The sequence below is a fragment of the Macrobrachium rosenbergii genome, chromosome 9 (assembly GCF_040412425.1).
Source record: "Macrobrachium rosenbergii isolate ZJJX-2024 chromosome 9, ASM4041242v1, whole genome shotgun sequence".
Lineage (NCBI taxonomy): Eukaryota > Metazoa > Arthropoda > Malacostraca > Decapoda > Palaemonidae > Macrobrachium > Macrobrachium rosenbergii.
This window is the reverse complement of record NC_089749.1, coordinates 26,972,842-26,998,925: the sequence shown is the minus strand read 5'-3', so window position 1 is coordinate 26,998,925 and position 26,084 is coordinate 26,972,842. Positions and strand designations below refer to the sequence as shown.

The 26,084-nt window shown below is 34.9% G+C and overlaps 1 protein-coding gene across 4 annotated transcripts; it reads right to left on the bottom strand.

Annotated features, from left to right (window-relative positions):
- Positions 1-2,314: 2,314 nt before the first annotated feature.
- Positions 2,315-18,844, bottom strand: LOC136841627 (solute carrier family 2, facilitated glucose transporter member 6-like). Of its 4 annotated transcripts, none has more exons than XM_067108748.1 (11): positions 18,685-18,832; positions 16,899-17,209; positions 16,034-16,136; positions 13,382-13,636; positions 13,001-13,129; positions 9,710-9,919; positions 8,049-8,245; positions 6,504-6,654; positions 5,262-5,405; positions 4,220-4,323; positions 2,315-2,730 (listed from the first exon to the last, which is right to left on the bottom strand). In XM_067108748.1, the coding sequence occupies exons 3-11, from the start codon at positions 16,107-16,109 to the stop codon at positions 2,587-2,589; spliced, it is 1,410 nt and encodes a 469-aa protein (XP_066964849.1). In that variant the 5' UTR covers positions 16,110-16,136; positions 16,899-17,209; positions 18,685-18,832; the 3' UTR covers positions 2,315-2,586. The 4 variants fall into 4 exon arrangements, with proteins under 4 accessions (XP_066964849.1, XP_066964848.1, XP_066964850.1 ...); XM_067108747.1 differs by having other exon boundaries at positions 16,953-17,209; XM_067108749.1 differs by having other exon boundaries at positions 16,990-17,209.
- Between the last annotated feature and the right edge of the window lie 7,240 nt (positions 18,845-26,084).

The following is a 26,084-nucleotide window of genomic DNA, read 5'->3' as shown; positions in this document are numbered from 1 at the left end:
AAGACTGAGAATGGGATCTTGGAACCAATCTGGTCCCAGGAACCAGTTTTACCACCTTCACTTATAGACTTGCTGGACACAGTAAGTCATGAAGAAGATGAGAATGAACCAGAGAATGAGTTTGGCTATGATGATGTGTTTGACAGTGACGATGACTCTGATGAGTGATATTTCTTGTCTACTATTTTATGAGTGACATTTCTTGTACGCCAGTGTTATTGGCTGTGTTTGCTGGCTTGCAACATTTACCTGGATGTTACTTGTATGAGATTTGTTGTGGGTTTCATGTTCACATATCTTGATGTTAATAGCAAATTGATATCCTGAGAACATTAATCGGTCCAGTTAGAGGGATATCTATTGTAATTGGTGATACAGTCTGTTGTCTTTACTTACAATAAATGGGATACAAATTTTGACAAAGCACTTGCTAATTGATGTATATTTTAGTTGCTATGACTTTTGTTATGTCCCAATCTACTAGACTGTCCCTGTAACACTTCAACAATACCATTAACATAACTACTGATCCTCAAAATATAGGGGTAGACACCTCATTTGCTTTCCCATATTGAATACTAATGGAGATATTGCGGAAAAACGATTTTCCCATAATGGCTGCACTAATTTGCATACAAAACATACGTGGGACATTTTGATCACCTGTTAATAAGGCTTACCATTTTCTAGATGACTTTTGCTAAATTTTGGTACAATCTGCAAGTGTATGTCAGGGGGGTGCATGGGAACCCTATCCAGCTCCTCAACTATACTGTATTGTTATATCGGGCGAAGGATGGCAAGGCTAAACGTGGAGCTCCAAACCCGCAGATTTCCGTTAAACCTATTGAAGGATGCATGCTTTATTATTATTATTATTATTATTATTATTATTATTATTATTATTATTATTATTATTATTATTAAAATACAAAATCCACATTTATGTAAAGTACTGTATTTACAAATAAATGTGGATTTTGTATTTTATAAACATATTCACGGGATTGTGAAGAAGATTTGCATTATTATATTATTCCAACATACATTTATACAAGGGATTTGAATAAAGAAGACAAAAGTGATTCAGAGCGATATTTTGGGGCCACGAAACCTCAAACTAGCTAATTCAGTGGTTGTCATAACACGCACTCTTTCAAGCTGCTAGTTTGATCAATATAATACAGCTGATGTTAGTCAAAGTGTAGTCTGACGATTCAGAAATACGGTTCATGTAAAACTGTAACTTCTGGAAGCAGATGTCATGGGTTTTACGGGTTTTGGGTAACTTTTCTTTTTTGGAGTTGTGTACCTTGTACCCGACCGCGTGGTCCTTAATGTTCACTTGGTTATTTATTTTGAAAATCGTGGTGGATGGCATGACAGGGAAGGTAAGAGAGACTGCCAAGGAGCATATTATATGCAGATGACATTGATGTGCGTAGAGAGGAGGGAGGTTATTGAGGGGAACTTGGAGAGGTGAAGAGTAGCACTGAAGGACAGAGAAATGAGGATAAACAGGTCAAAGGTAGAATATATGTGTACCACCACTGAAGGGAATGGCAGGGAGAGTATAAGGTTGGATGGAGAAGAAATAAAGAGAGTAGAGAAGTTCAAATACTTGGGGTCTATAGTAGGGGCTGGTGGAAGAATGGATGAGGAAATAAAACACCAGATACGAGCAGGTTGGAACATTGGAGAGCTGCCTCTGCAGCCACTCGTGACAAAAGAGTGCCATTAAGACCAAAGGGAAAATTCCATGAGGCACTAGTGAGACCACCGATGCTGTATGGTACAGAAACGGCAAGTATGACAAGGACAGAGGAGAAGAAAATGGACGTAGCAGAGATGAGAATGTGAAGATGGATGTCTGCTGCAAGGAGGGAGAATAAGATTAAGATGGTCAACAAAGGTGGTTAAAATTTAAAAGGAAATGCAGGATGTGAGTCTGAGATGGTACGGACATCTAGTGAGGAGGGGGGAAGACCGTATCGGAAGGCACGCTATGGGAGATAGAAGCGCAGGGTAGAAGAAGGCGAGGAAGACCAATAAAGAGATGGAGGGACTGTGAGGGAGGACTTCAGAGAAAGGGGACTCGGCGAAGCAGAAGCGCACCAGAGGTAGAAGGAAGTGGCTCATTCAAAACGGCGACCCAGTGTAGAAACGAGGCTGAGCTGAGAAGTAAAATGTTCACTTGGTTAAGTTATCTTCCCTTTGAAAGCAATAAGCCCATACACCCATAATAAAGTCTATTATTTATCCAAGACTGAGAAAGTGAAAATGTTGAAGTAAAAGGTATAACAAAAATATATGCAAGGATTATCTGGGTAATAGCCTTAATTTAATTAATATATAAAACAGTACAAAGTATATAAACGATTTGTTCGTTACCAGCGGGTATAATATCTAGTAAACGTTGCCATAAATCTACCAAGAGAGCATATCGAGTTTAATTAGCTTAGAGGCTACTTCTCGTGGCATAGCAGACATCACGGAGTCACAGACAAAACAGCTTTCGCGAGCTTGTGCTCTTGCGTATCCTCTTGAACCCGATTCTATATTGCCCATGCTTGCTATTCACGGGACTCATGCTGCAGGATTGTCAAAATAACTTGCAATTTCCTGCATCGTCTTGCCTTTCGTCTCTGGTACGAAAACTACGGAGAAGAGGAGAGCAACGAAGCACATGGATCCGTAGAACCAGTAAATTCCATACAATCCCATGGCGTCCTGATCACAGAAATAAAAAAAAAAGGCATAATAACAAAAGGTAGCAGCGACAGCTCAAAAGAATTCTGTGGGGAAACATTTTAATAAATATTTATATGTATGTATTCTTCTTCTTCTTCTTTTAACGTGCTTTTTCCCATTTTTTATATGTATGTATATATACATATATATGTATGCATATGTATATATATATACATACATATATATATATAAAATGTTTCTCAGAATAAATATACACATATATATAGATATATGTATATATACAAATATATAAATGCATATATGTGTGTGTATGTGTGTTTATGTATGTGTATGTATATAACGTTACTTAATTTTTGCTGTTTGGCAATATAAATTTGCATACACGGAATCTGCAGTTTTTACTTATTGAAAATATAAAAATATTGAAATTCTTAATTTCTTTGATATATTTAGTCAAACACAAAAATATATAGTTATAAAGAAATTTTATTTAATACCGCAATATTATCAGTTCATACATAAAACGTGAAAATCAAGCAAGAGATATTTCAAACACCCTTTAGTAATGCCTACAGTGGACCGCATGAGGTGTACTGACGGCAATTCCCCCAGCGTGGATAATCCGTTAGGATAATCGAGATTTGATATATTTTTGTTACCTTCAAGGACAAAAATGCAGAGTCGACTGAAAAACGTCTTACATGAATTACACCGAAATTCGAGGAAACTCAAGTTTGTTTTAGCCTGGCAAAATAATCAGAAGAGACAAAATGTGGCAATGACTAGCTTCTTGTACAAAACACATTTCTCTTATATTTTCATCGGTGACCAACTCCACTTAGTTCTAATTGGATAATAAGTAGTTCTTTACTTATCGCAAAGTAAATTCATATGGGCCTGTGAACTGTTAGATAATTTATAAAATATGTTTTTTTTATGAATCCATATTATATTATTGAATATGTTATTCTCTTCATTTTGGCTATGAGTCGTAATGTTCTCATTATGGCATGAAAATTGACAGAAGTATTCTAGGCTATGAAAGTTTAAGAGAACTTTCACTGTAACTGTGGAATACTAAATTATATAATCACTGAAATTTACACAAGGTCTTAGCAATGACGGCTTACTTCCTTTCAAAGAGAAGAGGCTACAACGATTAAACAAACAAAAATGCAACTTATAACCAGTTCTTATTGTTACGATCAACTATAAACCAAACACAAATGAAGTATTCTCAAATTCCTGAAATAGCACCGTAAAAAATACTCAAGCATCCTTAGAGAAATGAGGTAAAGTTTCACAATTACAGGCAATGTCTTCACCAACTATAAATATAAAAAACAACAGCAACTGTCCTTACACTCAGCAACTTTAAATGAAATCTCATATTTACATTGATGGACAATATTTTACGAAGAATATATGTTAACAACCATAAAAAAACTGTTCTTAAAACAATTCACATTTTTGATGTTCGTTTCTTAGCGACTAGTACAGAACTTGCCTGCATTGGGTAGAAAGTAATGGAGAAAGCAAATCCCGAGACAGAACTCAGCATGATGGCCATGCCCCCAGCTACGCCCTTCGCCTCTGGTGTGATTAGCTCACCTGGAGAGAAGGATTCAGGTGTAAAGCCCATCACAACTACGAATAGGATTTTCTCTATATTACGACTTCCATACGGTTCACTAACGGTATGTGTAAAAAGATCAATTGTTTTTTGGGATTGAAGTTCTACATATTGCATTCCACTTCCATGACTAAAATATGTTTAGAATGATCAATAAATTTTTAAAGGAAAACTCTGAATTGGCTTTATATATATATATATATATATATATATATATATATATATATATATATATATATATATATATATATATATATATATGTATATATATATATAAATATATATATATATATATATATATATATATATATATATATATATATATATATATATATATATATAATGGGTTTCACTTACATGACTTGGAGCATAAGAAGAATGATCATTAAATTCTTGGGGAGGATGCAAGCAGGAATTGATTATTGTGACATTGTTTGCCCCTCGCAAGACTGAAATATTTCCAGACTGAGTGATAAATCCTGGGGCAAGGGTAAACTAGGAGTTTCGTTGAAGAAATAGTCAGTTAGAAGTCGACAGTTTCCAAAGTATATCGCTATTATGTTGCTGCAGTTGTATTCCATAAAATAGCTATGATTACTACTGTAAACGATAGTGAAAGTTTATTTCTAATTATTAGTTATATAAGTAGAGCATTGTTTTCTTCAATGCCAAAAGTAAATTAAAGTAAATTCAGAAGTCATTCCATTCTTGTTAGTTACTTAAATCATATATACTATGACAAACATTTACAAAATTATTCTTTCACGACACTGATTTGCCGTCTTTTTTACATAGCTTCTTCTTTCATGGTATAGCTGAAAAATTATTAACCGTAAAGATTTAATCATAAGGGAAGGAAAATGTTAATTTAATGTACTTTATTCCTGTATCTAAATTTTGAAAATGAATAACTCACCCATTAGAACATACAAGACAGGAAAGAATCCTCCATTCATGGCTGACATGAACAGGACCAGGCAAGTCAAAGGCAACCATCCTAGAGTGGCCCTCGCCCATTCGCTGTTTTCATCCTTCAGGTAGAAGTAGTCGCCTAGGGCCACTGCACGAAGACGAAACTGTTACTATTATTTTTCCTCTTACGTTCGTTATACGACTTCTACTTTGAAAAAAAAAGGAAAGGACGTCAGTACCCACACACACATATATACTATATATATATATATATATATATATATATATATATATATATATATATATATATATATATATATATATATATATATATATATATATATATATATATATATATATCTTATATCTTGTTACATATCAGTGAACGCCACAAATGCCAATATTATTAATGACGACAAAACTGAATGAGCACTGAAAATATTATACAATAAGATGAGGTGAGCATAAGGAACCAGATAAGAAACGAAATATAGTAGAAAACAAATAAGACACGCATCCTTAGTATTTGGCGCTATTAAAAGTTTTTGATGCCGTTAGCACATACCAGATGTTGTCATCATTGCCTCCAGCACTTTAGTGCCATGGGCTTCTGTGAAATTGTGCCACCCGTGTTTTGTCTTCCACAAAACTCCACTTAACCTTTGGCTCCCCTCTCATAGCCATCATCCAAGTAAGTCTGTACATCCCAACTCTTCAAGAGCTCGAGTATTGCGCGAAGGAATTGTCCAAGTAAAGGCTAGCTGGGGTATAATATACGTTTAGGGAGTTGCACCCCTGACACTTAGTGAGCACCAGGTCCAGCTGGCCCAGGTATATGGATTAGGGGCACAATCTCAGGGTATGAGTGCCTGCTACCTTGTAGGTTGACACCTCTTTAGATGGATACTAGATCCTTAATAGAAAATTGTAGCCTGGCTCAGGAGGAGCACCAGAAATCATTTGAAGCAGAATGATGGAGTGCTTTGTCTCGGCTTCAACCCTGGATACCTAACGGATGACCTGGGCTGAAAACCAATAGTAAACGGCAGGGAACACTGGCCTTAGCCAACTAGAAACTGAGAGCCATAAGGAACTGTCTATTTTTTAGTGCATTTAGCCAATGAATCCTCAGTGGATTCTCTAACTCAAATTGGTAAGGTAGGCAATGACAACAATGAAAAAAATTAGAAAGGAACAGAACTTTGAAATTTTTCAGGAAATAAATCCGGCTATATCTTTAACTTACCCAAAGATAAACACATAACGGCAGAGGAAATGATCAACAGCGGCTTCCGACCAGTTCTGTCTATGACGAAGACGGAAAAGACACAAGCTACGCACTGAACGACTCCAGTGATTATGGATGACAGATCATCGGAGACGCTAGCAGATGCTTCCTGTGGCAAAACGGAAAAAAATATAAATTAATACATTTGTAACAAGTATCTCATTCTGAACCTGCTTTAACGAATTACTTCATTACTCTAAATTAAATTCTGGAGAAACCTGTCGCCTTTCCCACAAGAAGATGGAAGTTGAGAGACTGTACAACTATAAAAAGATGTATGTATGAAAACAATACAACAAAGGATTCTTAAAGTACTGTACTTATATCCTGTTTCATATCCTATGTTATCTGTGCGTCAGCATAAAGGATTTATGTTTGCCCCCAAACCTGCATTAGTTTTTCTTGGGGGAAAGACAAAAAAAAAAAAAAATGTCTGTAGTACTTGTTTGTCAGTACTCCATGTTGAAATATTGCAGGATATGTAATGCTATTTTATATATATATATATATATATATATATATATATATATATATATATATATATATATATATATACATACTTACAAACACACACACACATATATGATGTATGTATGAATGTTGAAGTCATTTAGTAACTCCTGAATCATTTTATACAAACAACAAAATAAAATTGAACATTTTGATTCTGAGTTAAAAGAAAAAACAATCAATATTATTGTAAGTGGGCTAATCCTGTACGCGATGAGCGTTACCGGGATAGTCGTCATGACATGCGTTTGTTCCATCTTGGTAAATCTGCCCCAAACAGTACTTTCTTTCTGCTTCAGTCTCTCTCTCTCTCTCTCTCTCTCTCTCTCTCTCTCTCTCTCTCTCTCTCAACTTTTTGTACATCCTTGTGAGTCCTATGCTTTGCAGATTCAATCTTACATTTGATTATTCTTTTGGTGAATATAAAACTTCGACGGTGCAACCCTTCATTCTTTGTACTCCACTGATCCGAGCCCTCTTAGAAAATAAGAACATGATCAAGCTATTAAAATACAGTCCCAATGATCTGCCAAAAACCTGTCATTTTACAGAGATCATTACATAAACCCTAATCCTCGTTCATTCCCTCTCTTTTGTCCATATACTTCACTTTATCATATATATATATATATATATATATATATATATATATATATATATATATATATATATATATATATATATATATATATATATATATATATACATACATATGTGTATATATATATATATATATATATATATATATATATATATATATATATATATATATATATATATATTATATTTATATATATATGTACAGTATACTGTACAGTATATAATATTATGCTGTATGTATGTGTTGGTGAGTTGGTCAACGGATGTCTAGTATGAGTGTAGTTATTTCAACAAGAAAGTCATGAAAGTTAGTGGTTAATGCCTCTTATCATTGTGTAAAAATCTGGTCCCCCTTCTCTCTCTCTCTCTCTCTCTCTCTCTCTCTCTCTGTACCGTGAATATAGTTCGAAGATTCAACAGGACAGGCATGATGCCACTCGCTTGATCGAGGAAGAGCACCATAAAGCAAATGGCAGCTGGCTTGAAGTTATGAGGCAACAGGAGGTCCTTGAAGGAGCCGTGGTTCTGCTTCAGGTCCTCGACAAACTTCTCCATCTTTGCGAATTCGTCAGTAATGTCACAATCCTCGCCTGCGAAGTCAATCAGGATTACAAACGGAGGACAAAAAAGCGAAAAGGAAAATAAAAATACATCGTTCACTTGTGAAGCAAATCAGGATTTCAAACGGAAAAAAAGGTAAAGAGGAACATACAAGCTCGTCGCTTTTTTGCGAAACGATTCAGGATCAAAAACGGAGAAAACCCCCGAAGAGGAAAGTCAGAACACATCATTCGCCAGCAAAGTATTTCAAGATTAAGAACCAAAAACACAAAAGAAAATACATACACTTTCATCAATTTTTAAAAAAATCGTATGAAACTCTGCCCTTTTTATTGATGTTCTTATGTGAATTGGACTTTACAGGGGACATTTCAGTACTGAAATGGATAACATCTTATAAATACTATCCATTATTCAGTAACTCTGAACTTGTTTGCTATATCGCTTCTCGTGCTATTGATAATGGGCGATGAAAGATATTATTATTATTATTATTATTATTATTATTATTATTATTATTATTATTATTATTATTATTATTATTATTATTCAGAAGATAAACCCCTATTCATATGGAACAAGCCTACAAGGGCTATGGATTTGAAATTCAGGCTTCAAAAGATTATAGTACTCATTTGAAAAAGTTACAGAACATAATAGGAACTACAGTGAAAAGAGATTATTTATTAAAAAAAATAAATTAATAAAATATTAGATAGATGAAAATATAAATCATGAAAATGAAAGGTGAATTGTTCTCGGGTAGGAATGCATTGTATCTTTGCTTGAACTTTCGAGGTTCTAATTGCAAACGTCCTCGTGGTGTCTGTTCCACAGTCCAATGGCGTGAGGAATAAAATCCCTCTGGACCTGAGAAGTTCGACAGCATTGCACTTGTATTGCATACTGGTGCTGCTGTTCAGCAAATATGGTCGCTGTCGACAGGAGAAAGCGGATCAGAGATCAATTATGATAGTGAGAGCTCTCTGTTAAAATACTGTACAACTTATGAAAAAAGATAAAACAAAAAAGTTCGAAATGAGAAAAAGCCTAAGTATCATCATCCTCAAATTGTAAACAGCTTCAAATGCATTAAGTATCTTTAGGAAGCCGAGAATTTCTCTCAATAGCAATGTATTGCAAATTCAGTTCGCAATGGAGCGTTTTTACGATAATAACTAGGAAAAGCAAAAGACAGCAGTGCCTTCAAAATCCTTCAACTAATCAGTTAGGTATTAGGCCATTGTCGACAAGTATTGAATGAAGATAAACTTAAGTCCCACAAAACTGTTGATAACTTTTTTTTTTGACATTTCGAAGTGAAGACTCCCTCCCACTTCCAGCAAGTCATCCTTCCTTGAAAACTCTATAACAGTCTTCACAGAAATTCTTCGGGTCTTTATACATATCCCCTGGACATGAGAAATGTGCTCATGGTTACTATAAATACGAGATTCTTAGAGCGATACAAGAATCAGAATGACCTCTCTTACCTCTTAAGTACTGAAGCGTTTTCCTTGCTTCGTCGGGTTTCTTCTTCAGGAGCAAAAATTGCGGGGACTCCTTGATGAAACACACGCAAACGAAGCATAAGACTGCAGGGATGGCGTTCACGCCCGTGAACCACCGCCAGCTGGGAATGATGGCTCCGAACACATAGGCCCACAGGTTGCCGAAATTGATCATGACGGAGAAGCAAGCGGCTGCAAAGACGAGATGAAAAAAGACACAAATGAAAGCAGAATGTAATCTGATCTAAATATGTCTGCGTACTTATGATATCAATATGCAGTCATGTGCCCTTAGGCACAAAATGCTGATTAGCGCAATGTTATTATGCGATATCTATATCAGTAAGTGGATATATAAAGGAATACAGTATCAGTAAATCCATGTAGAATGTTGACGTATAATGATTAAGAATAGTAATTACGTATCAATATTAAATTTGGTCAAATAGTGGAGTTCCAGATATTTCATAAATTTCTTTATAAGTTATGGCGAGTTTCAGAACGCAATTTTTCAATACGTTTCTGCAGAAATAACAATACACAGCAGAACTACAAGATGAGTTCAGCATTTTGGTATTGACTTTTTCCTGTAAGAAGGAACTTCATAAATTTAGTTTAGTTTCTCTTCTTGTTGAAACGACTGTATATGTTTACTAAAACAAGATTTCCATCTATTAGCTTGTTAACTTTTCTCACTTTTCATCATTTGTTTACATGTTACATGAAGAAGTGACAATGTGGTTCTCAAAAAATCTGTCAGAAATAATTATTATAAGATTTTCCAGGTATAAGGAAAAATCCTGCTGATGCAGCTATTTTCTGAACGGAAAGTGAGAAGCAGAAATCTCTTAAGCCTCCATGAAAACTTGGTAAAGAAAAGCAGAAATAAAACTTGTAGGGGATGGTCCATCTAAATGTAAGGAAATGCCATAGCTTAGTATTTGACTATTCGTACATTTGCGAGTGGTATGTAGTCATTTCGGTGATAACCATTTCGACGTCACTTGCAGTGAATGAGACTAGGAGCATAAACGACTTACGAAGGTAACTAGTACTTCTTAGTGAAGTTTGTACGCCGTCACCCAGTATGGTAGGCTAACTAACGACGCGGTTACACAGTAGGCGACGGCGCCGTGGAAAGAGTAGCTAAAAATCTTGAATTTTCGGCGGTATTTCGAAAATATAACTGTGACGAACATCACACACCTCTACCCCTGAAGAGTTTCCTAGCATGTTATTTGCGAAGGTGAGGGCAAAGTTACCATGGAGCATGTTATGGTGGAGTCAACATTAGGTGGCACAGATAAGTACTGAACAAATATAGTAGTTTGCAAATGATTTAGGTCAGTTTTTTACAGTTAGGTCATACAATTGTTGTTAAAAAGTAAGTGACTGAACACTTGATTTTAGTTATATGCAAATACAAGTTTATCCATTTCGTCTAAAATGCCTGTAGTGTATGAGAGGGTAGACTGAATTCCTTATCTAATAGGGAGGTTCTGTACAGTCCAGACGCTTGGACCGAGGGCTAAATATGTACAGTTACAATGTGAACAAGAAAGTCTCATGAGTTTCGAACGCTTTTACATAATTTCTCAGAGATCCATAGCTTTTGAGTTAGGGAGACAACCCCATTACCTCAGGAAACTCTGAATTTTCAACAAAACCGAGCATATCTAGATACCTCTTCACTTACTTTCCTTACCCCAATCTAGGGTCCTGAGGATATTTTATCGAGTAGATAATTTTTTTCTGAGTAAACCGTTCATTCACGAGAGGAAGAATGTAGAAGAAAAGTGCTTTGGGAGTATGAAAGGCAAATATTAAACTAGGTTTGTCATTATTAAAAAATCCGGCGTAACGAAATATATATACCACCCAAGATTCAAAATAATCAGACATGTAAGATGATAAAACCTTTCATCTACATGGAATTGCAGTGGGACAATGACGAGAAAAGTTTAGGCTTATGCAAGTTCATGTATCTTTCGCTAGATATATTTGAGCTCTGCCTAGCATAGTAGATTCAGGTTTTGAATTCTTCCGGAATTAGGAAGGTTACAGTATTAACAGGGAAACTCCATTCATTCATAAGCTTTTGTCACTTTGATTATATGATAACACCAGTTTGCAAATAAATATTACGAACTATTTCAGATGTTTACAAGCTTACGAGAACTAGGCCCATCATGTGACTGAAACAATGTCATTATGTCGCCAAAATGGTCTGGCATGTATCAGGAATAGTTATCGACGATTGTTTTGTCGCAAATAAAACCCAAGTTCTTTTAGAGTGGAGACCACATTGGATTTGGAACGGGATGAGAACATTATAGTTCAGTATTATGAAACTGAAACTGGTGCTGTGAAGACGTTAAAATGCTCCGTTCACATACGAATTCCTCCTCCCCCAACGGTATCTGCACACCATTAAGCATTGGCTACTTACTGTACACTAGCCAACGTCATTAACGGTAATTTATTCGACTTGGAAAAACCCCGAGGAAGTTGGTTGTTGATGTTAATTTGCCCCTTGCATCCTAAATCGAATTCAAATACTGCCTGTCACTTAGATCCTTATTCTTAATTACCCTTCATGTTGTCAGACTGGTATGGAAGGTGATTTCTGTCTACAGTTTACAAGACAACAACTTTAATTGTTACGGTAGCTGAATTATTGGAATTACACTACTGTGTTAAAAAAGACCCCACACATCTAGTAAACGCTGTCTTTCACGTTAATATTTGTGAAGCTCAGTGCATCGACGCTAAAACTATATATATATATATATATATATATATATATATATATATATATATATATATACATATACATACAGTATATATATATATATACACATACATATACATATATATATATATACATATATATATACATAAATATTCAACTCACAATCATGTGTGGAACAAAAATAAATTTCTGACTCACATGAGGGTCGATCTCAGGTCTTTTGGTTAGTTGGCAGCGTCTTTGCCTTTCAGTTGAAAGACCTGGGTTCGATCCTGATGTGAGTCAGAAATTTATGTGTACATATATGTATACATATAGATATGTACACGTATATATATATATATATATATATATATATATATATATATATATATATATATATATATATATATATATATATATATATATTTATGTTTATACAGTTTACCTACTGGTACGAATGAAAAGAATTCAGCAAGAACAATAGCCTATTGATTACTTAACTCTGCAGAAGATAAGGGGTCACTCGATTAGATCCTTACCAAGGGCGCCCCTGATATCAGGGGAAACAACTTCTCCGATGTAAGCCGGCACAGTCAGAAGTGCTCCTCCCTGCCCGAATCCGTTCAAAAGTCGCCCAATCATTAAGACGGGAAAGCTTGGCCCAGCGCCTTTTTAAGGAAGGAGAAGAGGTAATTGAATGCTGTGCATTGCCTGACAGAAAAAAAGGACATATCTTCATGCTGAAAAGAGTACAGAAGTTTCAGAGAGCTATTTATGAATGGTTGTCATTCTTGAATATCATAAAACGGATGAAGTCATTTATAAATGTCAAGTCTTGTAAAATGAAATATAAGGAAAAGGAACTTATGGTAATCATTAAATTTAGTTTAATAAAATTCAAGTTATTGTTCATTCATTACCGATCATCGCGAATCCTATACTAATCACAGCTGCGGTGGCCATGAGGGAGATCTTTCTGCCCCAGTTATTCATAACATATCCGAAGCATAACGCTCCAACGGCCCCCGACAAACAGATACACGAAGAGAAGAAGTCGTATTGAAGTTTACTGAGGCTGAGGTCTCCGTCCAATGGACTCACTGGATGTTGGAGTTTGGGGCCTGCGGGGGATGTGTACGTGGTAACGGTTCCGTGGGCTAGTCCTGCTAGGGTAGCTGCAAGGATAGGGTAGGAAATGAGCAAGTTATTTTATTGATACAGGATACAGTACTAGCAATGGTTATTGTCTGTGTATGCTAGTTCACTCATGACAGAGTTGGATCCCCTGTCTGTAGGACAGACAAGGAATCAAACTGAAACGTTTGTATTTTCGGTATGTTAAAAGAAAAAGCAAAATCATGAACATTATTGAAAGACGTTTCTGTGATACATTTAATATCGTTTATAGACAGCTATTCTATCATTAACTGTTGATTTTCTTGTTTAAGTCTTTAATTGACAACTGGTCTTTAAATATTTTTATAAACTAGTTAGCGGAGTATTTGCAAACAAATTTATTACCATTGCGAACCTTGTTATAAGGCTACCAAAAGATGAGTTTTTTTTTTTTTTTTTTTCTGAAATTGGTAAATTCGTGTAACCATTGTTCCTCGTGCTTCCTGCTTTCTTACATATTAAAAATAACTCTAGGAACATCTTCATCCAGCCTTTAAGCGAACATTTCTAATCAGTACAAACATACGAACTTACAACTTTTGTACTCCACCTATAACTTGAAATGATTTTGCTTTATGCTAATCCTTCATTTTCAAAAAACTCCCGTTAATATACTGTGCATGCCCTTTAGATAGTATGTGAAATGGAAATAAAACTAGTGGGATATGGAGGTATTCAGAATCCTTTAAAAGTTTAGAAACTTATTCCTCCCCCCAAGCCCCCAAATCCTTGTAAAACTCCGTTGTGAGGACGCCTGACTTTAAGCAGCCTACCAGCACTCTAGAATTATTTTGCGCGACGCTACTTCACATAAATTATCTACAGTTTCTTTTCCAAGTTGTTTAACACTCAGCTTATAAATGCTGGTAATCTTGTCAGAAGACCCATATTCACTGGTTTCCCAAGTTCAGCCCTTGCTAGACGTGGGACATTTCTTTCGAATAATAGCTCTACCATTATTGAGAAATATTTCCAAAGCTCCCACCTAAAGGCTTTAAAAGCTGGGGAATAATTACTGCAATTAAAAAAAGATTGGAGTTTTCCCTAAAAAAATCACATGAAAGGTGATACAGAATTTTATTTTTATATGCTAAAGCAACATCGCACTTTTTCACCATTTCCTTGGGAGCATGGGAAACATATCAGAGTCCTAGACAATTTCACAAACCTCAATCTTTCATTCTTCATATTTTATTTTTGTTTATGAACTCAAGACATTCAGACTAGCGAGATCGAAAAGTAACGCACAGGACGAAAAAAAGCACGCACTGCTAAGAACTTATCAATTGTAAGATATATAATCTCATGCAACTTACATAATACTGAAATTTGGAAAACCCAGCTGTCTTGGGAATGGTCTATATCAGTTTTTCTGAAGACTAAGGACGAATCTAACTGAAATAAATTTTTAGGATCAACAAGAATAATACTCAGTGTAACGGTCATGAAGATTTTTGAAGCATGTGTTTTGATTCGTTGATTATCAGCTCCAGACATCTGATAATCAACAGATCTGATAAGTGAGGCAGATTTTTCTTCAGGCAGCTCAGTTATGACATCTGTACCAATCGAGTCACTTTGGCATTCTGCTGTTAATACATGTGCTGTCAACATGTGTTCCAGAATTTTTCGTTTAAATGGCTTTAACCTAAATGGCTGAGGTCATTGGAGATACCTTAACCGTAACTTCCTTCAGTGTATTCGATTAAATTCCCTGCTGCTAAATTTTTTTCATACCTCAGCTAGAGTATTTTCGATTATATTCCCTGTATAAATAGTTATTATAAATAATTCATGACTTCACTAACAGTCTCCATTTTATATTTGTTGAGCGGAACTGTGACTGAGGGAGAATCTGGGAATTGTCAAACCTGCACCGAGTGATTGGTTAGCATTAATTCTCACTGGATAAGAGAGGTTTTGAACGACCCTAAATTGACTGTTGAACCTGTGATGAATACGCAGCATTTTAGCTTGACTGGATAATAGTCATATAAATGTGAACAATTTCTGCTTAGATAATATTGAGAACTGAAGAAGGAGCAATGTTTAGTTGCATTTTTACGACACACGAAAACATTTAAGCAAATCTGCCGTCCAAAAAAAAAGAGACCATATTTTGATTATACAGGACAACTTTTAAATTTAAAAAAATCAAAACTGATAACTTATTTCGATACATCAGCAGTTCTTGAACAGCGCACGTAACACCGAGGACAGTTTTATCATAAAATTTAAAGAGCCAAGAAATTTCCACTGTCTATAACCTCAGTTGTTAGGACGCCGGCTTTCGGAAACCAGTTCATCCATCTATCAGTAGAGATCGATCAAAATTATCGGAGAAGATGGACAGCATGGCAGAAGCTACGTGAAAGCTAATTGTAAATATTACTGACCTGAGAGAGCGGAGAAAATCTGCTTTCTCTGTGATGGCTTCTTCTTAGGCTCATTCGCGAGATATACTTCTTCCATTTTCTCAAAGACCACGGGGGATGACTTCTGAAAATACGAAATATCTCTCTGTACGTCAGAATTATTTGACAAGGCATCGCTGCCTTTAGTATCTAAAAGAGCAGTTATATTGTTTCGTTATAAATTTCAGTCAAATTTTTGCTTTTTTTTTTTTTTTTTTTTGCGGTTTGGTGATGAGAGGTGAATTGGTTCTGGAAGGTCCTGTACAGATCTTTCAAAATACTGTACTTAGCAACAGAATCAATACAGATTTTATCCATCATTGGAAGGAAGTAGTATAACCCTAAAGGCTTATCTCAGGTTAACGGATATGTAGTAAGGGCTCCTGCTATATATTATATAGAAAAGAATAATTGAAAGCCTATTGTCATTGTGTATATACAGTATATATATATTTATATATATAATATATACATATATGTGTGTATAACTGAATCACGAAAATATGGAACGTGATGAATATATAAATAAAGATAAAATCCACGAAGGAAACGGAAACACTGGAGTGCTGCGAGGCCTTTCGACACTATGTCCTTTACTTAGCAGAAAATCCATCGTGGATTTTATCTTTATTTATACATATATGTGTATATATACATATGTTTATATATCTGTATATATGTGCGTATACACACACACACACACACACACACACACATATATATGTATATATATATATATATATATATATATATATATATATTATATATATATATATATATATATATATATATATATATATATATATATATATATATATATATATATATTTCCTATGAGTATTCTTACAGAGTATTGTTTATAACAACGAAAGTGCACGGGTAAGAAATCTGTTGTTTATACTTTCCGGCTTCCAGCCCGAGGCCAGCTTCTCTCGCACCTGGTCTCTATGTAAGTGTGCAGTATCACACTGGTCAGAAGGACATTGAGCAACGTCCTTCTTGATGCTCCTAGGAGGATTATAATCTCCCAGACACTCGAAAACTAAAGCTCAAACAGCAGTTCACATGACTTGCCATACTACTAGAAATCTTAAAATAGCGATCTGGGAAGGCGATGTTTGAGAACGAAGGCATGTTGGATTTCAGGTATGGAAGTGTCTGAAAAGAAAAAACATAGCTTCCTATTGCCTGCGCATCTTAGATTTTTGTTTGGTTATAGTTTGAGTAATACTGCGTCCCAAAAATAAAGGTTCCTCATTTTTGTACTCAAGACTTGGAACACGAGTGCCTCAAAGCAGTACTGTGCGTCTTATCTGGAATTCTTTAAGCCGAAAGGGTCAATAACCTGTGCGACACAACAACAACAACAACAAAAAAAACACTTGTTCCTTTTAACTTGCCAAATTCCCTCCCTCGCACATCTAGATGTCAACCTTGCATTGGCGGCCACCAGGGGCGTGCTCATCGCCTACGCAGCCTCAGAATAGCAGAAATAAACGAATAATGTAAAATGAAATTTCAATTAATTCTGATTTGTAATAAAGTGCAGATAATTACTGATTTAAAGTGTTTAACTTGTTATTACTGGTAACGGTTGCTGTGAAATACAGTATTAAGGTTGTTGAAAACAGCGTTTACTTAATAAACACAATTTGACATCATGTCAGTCTGTATTTTGTCTGCACTAAATTTTTTAGTAACTGCTTTCGCTGAAGTAATAAGAAATTGGTCAGATTCGCAGCTTCATTGGACAAACGATTCCACTGTAGTCGTAAAGATCACTCTGAACAAAACGTAGCACAGTAATTAGATGGATCTAATTTTCTGATAGCTACACACTTATCCTTGACGTAATGCTAAAATAACAAACACTTACTAGTTCAACAAAAGCAATTCTTTACAAACTGAAGTACAGAAGCTTCATAATAATTCTGATTCAAGTTTTTAGTGATTGCGTTGAAATAATTAGCTAACGTTTTACTCACCAAAGAAATTCTTAGTTTGTGTGTTGTCTGAGTATAATATTGACTCTGGGAGTCGACAGCTATATACATTCCTTCATCGTGCGGAACTGGACTGCCTAACTGAAGGTGAATAATTGTCAGGAACCAGAGCCGATCATGATTCAAAATTATCTTTTATTTTATTACCGAGTACTGATTTCCTTAAGTTTCAACTTTGTAGCTTAATATGATGTTTTCTGCATGAATTATGCATTTTTACCTTATATCTATTCCCTATCTGTTCTAAGCTAACTTGTATATGGTTTCAAATAGTCTATATCTTACAGTACTTTGGTCGAACAAGGTCAGCGTCTGATATCCGGAAGACCCCGTTATTTGGTACCTTTGTGTCCCAGTGGTTCAGGATACTTTGCTCTTTATTGTTTATGCACATATTGTGTTCTAGTTTAAAGCACCTTTTCCGAAACAAGCTATTAATTCATCATCACATTCTACTGTGGGAATAGAAGGATCACTATGACCTTGATCAAAGAAATGTTTTCTTATTAGTCTGATGTCGCTGGACTGAGACCTCAGAATAAGTGTGAAAAAGATCAGCTTTTCTAAATTTTTGCTACTAAGTTTAAAATGATTTACCTTCTACAAGTTAGGAATAGATGTGGGAGTTACCTTATCATTAACGGAATGATCCGTTGTACTGGACTGTAAACCGCTCTTCTCTTCTTCAGATTGAAATATGAATCCTCATCCTTAGACGCTCAGTGATAAACGAATGAAAAGACTCAGAGCATTTTGTCCAACTGTTGGTCGAGGCATTGATGTAATCAGGAATAATCACCTCCTGATAAAATCATCACATTCCTAATCTCTACTAATCAGTGTAAAATGGGTGAGCAACTCATGCAGGTGACTTTATTTTAATGAGCACGGGTTTTGTCTGATATTTGACATACTGGCCAAGGCATGAATGATACATTCACTTCGCTGCAGTGAATGATGAATGACTTCCGTCTGGAAGAAGATACACTTGCTGAAAGACTGCTCGCTCTTAGCTTGTATCATATTAGTTCTTGTCTGCCGTGTATTACCTCAGGAGCTATATTTACGATATCTGGAGATAAGAGATTCCATTACGTAGCACTGTCTTCTTATTCTATTCTTCCTCGTCACTATGTTGTTATTATTATTATTATTATTATTATTATTATTATTATTATTATTATTATTATTATAGTAGCAGTAGAAGTGAAAACTTGAAAGATATCTGTGGAAATTGTTAAAATCACGTTGTACTTTTCACCTCCCAAAAGTGTTTTTTATCATTATACTGTGTATATATATATGTATATATATGTATATATATACAGTATATATATATATATATATATATATATATATATATATATATATATATGTATAGATATATATACATATATATATATAGATATATGTATAGATATACATATATATATATATACATATATATTATATATATTATATATATATATATATATATATATATATATATATATATATATATATATATATATATATATATATATATATATATATATATTAGTTACTTCTGGCCAACGCAGCGAACCCAAATCTAGTTAAGAAGTACATAATTTTCATCCTCACCTCATGCAGATTTCAATCCCATTATTTTTTTTTTATTTCGAACTTGAACTTCAGTAGGGTTATTTCGAGCATTCATACATGTAGGGTAAATATCCTGCACCTATGCACCTACTCGGAACTGTTTCCAAAAGAGAATGTTTCTCTACAGCACAACGCCATCTAGTAATTTAAAAAAATTACTATCCTATGAAAATAATTTGTTTAGGTCTTATTGCAGGTCATTATGCGGGGGGGTCTTTCAAGTGTAATTGTTTGCATACATTTATTATATATTATAATAACTCTGTCTCATGGGAACGCTCAGTTACACGCAGCCTTTTTTAGTTGGTACATTTTAACAGAGATGTTTCAGTTGCTACATTTTCCAGTGATGCTATATTTTCCAGTGACCCTGACATCGTTTTTTTGCATGCCGTATTTTAATGAATTAATCTGAAATAAATTAATCTTTTATAATCTTGCCACTACAAATTTTATAAACAACAGAGAAATGGGCACAACAATACATTTTATTTATTTGTATGTATACATATACAAGTAATGTGTAAAGCGAAGAACCTCGGAAAGTATAATTGTCAGAAGCACTTGTCAGCTCAGTTAAATCTGATAGCTCATTTACTTTATGTGTGTGCGAGGATGTATTGTTTGATGCACGTGAGCTGCTTCTCATAATGATTACAATAATCCCAGTACGGGTTTTCCTGGGATTATTAATTTTACTGCGACTCGCGTTATACTTACCTGCGTTGTGAGTTACACAACCCTCCCTCGACAGATTTGATAGTTGTAAATTAGCTTGGTTATCTCTTCTGTAATCAGAATTGCTTTGTGGACCTGATTTACGCTATTTTTTCACGTTCAAATATGTCCTTTAATTTCGTTTATATATACATATAAATATTTATATATATATATATGTTATTACGAATATTATACTGTTCGACCTCTCTTCTTTGATATAGTGGAAGTATACCCAAAAAAAAGAAAAAAAACAAAGAAAGGGAAGTACCAAAAAGCTTCTTCTGTGTACAACAGTGCGGGAGGGAAGCCAAGAGTTGGTTTTGTGTTCCAAAAAAACCCAAACCGTCTTAAGATGATTATAAGTTTAGTTTAGGGACCTGTCCAACAGGGTAGGTTTTACTAGGGCCGCCTTTAGTTAGGGTATACCTTAAGCTCCCCTTTTCCCTAAAAACTTCGTACTGGCGAGTTTTTGTTACCTTTCAGGCTACCCGCAAGCTACAAAGGCACAATTAGTGTTGCCTAGTGAGATTGCGTAAAGTATCCTCCATGGTGTTAACATAATTGCGTAAAGTATCCTCCATGGTGTTAACATAATATTCTCGATTTAAGATACACCCCTTGCAGTAACTAAGGATAAGTGAGAGGGCCTGGAATTTAAGTGTTACCTGGATACGTCTCTCTGAGAATTGGCACTCCTTGGAACCTGGTCACGCCCTTGTTTGGAGAAGGAATAGCCATAATATACCCGAGAACTGCATAAGAGCGTCATGAGGGTTTCTCAGCTGTTGTGTCATACCCTAACAGAGAGGGGAATTATTGTGTCCAAAAGGGGACAAAGTTGGAGCTGTTATTGGCTCCCGTAAGATTGTCTTATTTTCATTCATTGTTTTGTTGAACTAGGCGGTTGATTAAGGTGGTTTATTTAATTCATTGTTCAGAGTAAATCAAAATATTCAGTAACCTAGTTTCAGCTGGTGATTGAATCTTATTAAGTTAATTATCTGTCTTTTCGGGTAACTTTTAGCCTTAATTAATGGGATTACGTCGGTCGTAGGTAAAGCAAGGCTATATAAATCACAGTAATTAATAATTAAACTCATCTGCCGAAGGACCCACGTAACAGTGTATATAGCATATATAGTTATACATATATATATATTATAATATAAAAATATTTATACATATATGTATATATGTGTGTGTTTGTATATATATATATATATATATATATATATATATATATATATATATATATATATATATATATATATATATATATATCGCATCAAGATCAAGGGCAGGAACACAGAAGCAGATGACACAGTAACCATTTATTCCGACGTTTCATGATTCTTAATCACATCATCAGGGAGATATACGACAATAAAATACAATATATTAATATAAATTAATTAAAAGTTATATACAAGACTTTACTTTAAACGTAGAGAGCAAGCTAGGAAAATTTATAAAAATAGAACTTAAAAAGATAAAATTATCAAGAACAGACAACACTCTCAAACACACGCATTTAGAAACAAAATAGCAAAAAAACCAGACAACATACTTAAATACAGATGCACTTAAAAAACACCAGAGGGTAACCTACCAATCCAGAGGCCAAGGACACACTAAGTATAAAACACACACACACACACACACACAAAACAAAAAATTTTCGAAAAAGGCAGAGAGTTAAGACAAATACAAGGGTACAGCAGTTGTTTGACAATTCAGTGAGGGAACTCGTTGTTTAATATTTAGTGTTTCGAGAATAAGCAGTTCTTGAGGACTGCTTGTATAACCAATAATCTTAAAATCTTCATAGTTGATATCAGTTTTGCATTTAATGGTATGGCTGCGTATATTAGAGGATTCTGGGTTAGTTAATCGGCACCCGGTTCTATAACTTATCCCTCTGTGGGAATCAGATTTAAGGATCGGCTACCGCCTTTGATGTCGTCTGGTGTTGTCTATGAGTACAATTGTCCTAAATGTAATTTAGGAAAATATATTGATCCACCAGGCGGCTTCTCAAGGTGAGGGCCGATTCCCACAGAGGATAAGTTATAGAACCGGTGCCGATTAACTAACCCAGAATCCTCTAATATACGCAGCCATACCATTAAATGCAAAACTGATATCAACTATGAAGATTTTAAGATTATTGGTTATACAAGCAGTCCTCAAGAACTGCTTATTCTCGAAACACTAAATATTAAACAACGAGTTCCCTCACTGAATTGTCAAACAACTGCTGTACCCTTGTATTTGTCTTAACTCTCTGCCTTTTTCGAAAATTTTTTTTTTTGTGTGTGTGTGTGTGTTTTTATACTTAGTGTGTCCTTGGCCTCTGGATTGGTAGGTTACCCTCCAGTGATTTTTAAGTGCATCTGTATTTAAGTATGCTGTCTGGTTTTTTGCTATTTTGTTTCTAAATGCGTGTGTTTGAGAGTGTTGTCTGTTCTTGATAATTTTATCTTTTTAAGTTCTATTTTTATAAATTTTCCTAGCTTGCTCTCTACGTTTAAAGTAAAGTCTTGTATATAACTCTTTTAATTAATTTATATTAATATATTGTATTTTATTGTCGTAGATCTCCCTGATGATGTGATTAAGAATCATGAAACGTCGGAATAAATGGTTACTGTGTCATCTGCTTCTGTGTTCCTGCCCTTGATCTTGATGCAAATGTGATGTACGCTGTGTTCGCCTTTGCTCCATAGTTATATATATATATATATATATATATATATATATATATATATATATATATATATATATATATATATATGTATATATCATTCAGAAGATGAACCCTATTCATATGGAACAGGGCCGCAAGAGCCTTTGACTTGAAATTCAAGCTTCCAAAGAATAAGGTTCATTTGAGGGAAATAACAGAAGGTAATAGGAAATACAAAAAGAAGAGATCAGTTATTTGAAAAGAACTTAAAAAAATAATAAATAAATAGAGAAAATATAAGTAAATTATTAAAATACAAGGAGAATTGTTTTATGGTAGCAGCATTGCCTCTGCCCTTGAACTTTTGAAGTTCTAATTGCACAACATCCTCAGGGATGTCGTGCTGCTGTTCAGCATATCTGGTTACTCTCGGCCGGAAAAGTGGATCAGGGATTAATTGTGAATGTAAAAGATCTGTTGAAATATAATTTATAAAAAATTAACGAACAAGAAACCATTTGTCGATGGTCCAAGTCTGTAGATCTCAAACTGATTTTCCACCCCATCCTCCCCTTCAAGTGGATGAGACTCTGCTGAATGAGTCTGAACCTTTAACTAGAGTTGGTGTAACGTTTGACTCACTTCTAACTTTTGAGAAACATCTATTGAAAGTGTCAGCAAATGCCGCACGGAAGTTAGGTGTTACACGTAAGACCTCATATTTATAACAGTGATAAAATCAACGCAACCTGTTTTACATCATTTGTCCTTCTTTAATAGAATGCTGTTCCCCTGTGTGGATGTCTGTTTCTGCCAGAGATATATATCTTTTATATATAGTGGCTCGTGGTAGTAGGTTCCTGTTTCCTAACATCAGCAGTTATGACTTGGACCATCGACAAATGGTTTCTTGTTCGTCAGTTTTAAATAAATTATATTTCAACAGATCTTTTACGTTCACAATTAATCCCTGATCCACTTTTCCGGCCGAGAGCAACCAGATATGCTGAACAGCAGCACGACATCCCTGAGGATGTCGTGCAATTAGAACTTCAAAAGTTCAAGGGCAGATGCAATGCACTGCTACCATAAAACAATAGTCTTTTTGTTTACTGGAGTTCACCCTCATACCCTACCGACTACACCACTCACTAGTTCACTTCATGTCATGACTGAGACTTAGGGGAGCTTTATTTCTCATAAGAGGAGACTTTACTACACCTATAAGTGTTGCATCATCGGCATACTGAGCAATCTGGTTTTCCAGGCCAACGACCATTTGTATACACAAAGAACACTGCCCTGTGGAACTTCACACACAATTGGTCTTGGTTTGCTAAAGATCCCATCAACAGCAACTCGCTGCTGCCTACCTGTAAGGAAATCTTGAGGTAATCCTAAAATATATCCACCCACTCCAAGTTTCTGAAGTTTATAAAAAGTTTTATATGATTTACTGAATCGGAAGCAACACTAAAATCTATTTGAATTACCCTGCAATCTAAACCCATTTCAAGGTTCTCTTATTTATGGCAAGTCAAATCTAAAAGATCATCCCAGGCACCTAACTGCTTCCTATATGCATACAATCCTTTGGATTGTACAAACTTATGTGGAGGCTTAAAAATAAATTTTTCAGCAACTTTGGAGAGCACAGGGAGAATAGAGACTGGCCTGTAGTCACTGCGGTCTGCAGATAAGCCACTCTTTGGAACAGGCACTGTATTACTATGCTTGCTCTCATCCGCAAAGATACTACGTTGACCTAAAAATCTAAGGAATCTACTAATCTTGGGAGACATAACACTAGAAACTTTTGAAAAAAAAAGGAAGAAACCATCAAGATCTTCTCCACCCCAGCTGTCAAGAATATCAAGAATCTTCTTAACATCCCGGGAGTGAAATGCAAATGTAAGAATAGGTTCAGGATAACAAGTATCAGGGAGAGGGGCTCCCTCAGCTGATGCTTAACTTCAAAGGCTCGATAAAGTAGTTCAGGCTTTTCCTTAGGGCCATTAACCAATATATCATCATCTGTTAGCAGTGGTGGAATGGAAGACAAGCCTGACACAGAGATAGATGGTGCCAATTTGGTCCACCACATATGAATATGAGTAATTCCTTCAAGTTTCCTCTTTAAGGAATTATTGAAATTTCCTAAGCTATATGGTACACTCTGTTCAGAACGGCGAGCCTCAACAAAAGTGGTGTAATTTTCATTAAAACGGTTCTATATATATATATATATATATATATATATATATATATATATATATATATATATATATATATATATATATATATATATAGTATATTTATAGCATACTGTATATATTATATGTATATATATATATATATATTTTATATATGTATCTATATACACATACATGTCTGTATGTATGTATGTATGTATGTATATGTGTGTCATATTTGTGTGCATAATCACATAAATATTGAGAGAGACAGATAGACAGACGAAAACTATAACATAAGAATTCTAATATTGTTATGTTAGAGACTAAAATCCCAAGTCTATCGTGTTTAACCTAAAATGTGAACTGTCATATTTTGACATTTGTTTGAAGCCGTGTCTAAAGTTAGAAAAATTTTAATTTCGTATAGTAAGACTAAGAGGAATTCTGAGCCAGGTAAGTACCGAGGGAGCATTTCAGCATGGTTCCGATTCTTATGAATCGCTAGTCTGACAGGCTGGAACCATCCAATGACTGCTATCTTTGGTACTGGCCTTTTTTTTTTTTTTTATTATTATCCACACAGCTGGTTTTGGTTTCGTACTGATCTGACCACATTTGCCCTTAAACCATTCATCACATTTGGCACACCCAGTCCATTATCCTCATCATAATGTGTCCTACAGTTGCAGAATGCTTCAAGAGTCTCTCTTTGTTGCTGCATGTTTTTTTTTTTTGCAACACTGCACTGCTGTAGAACAGAAATATAACCATGTCTGCTTTCTAATAAGTGCCGCTAACTCTCCCAT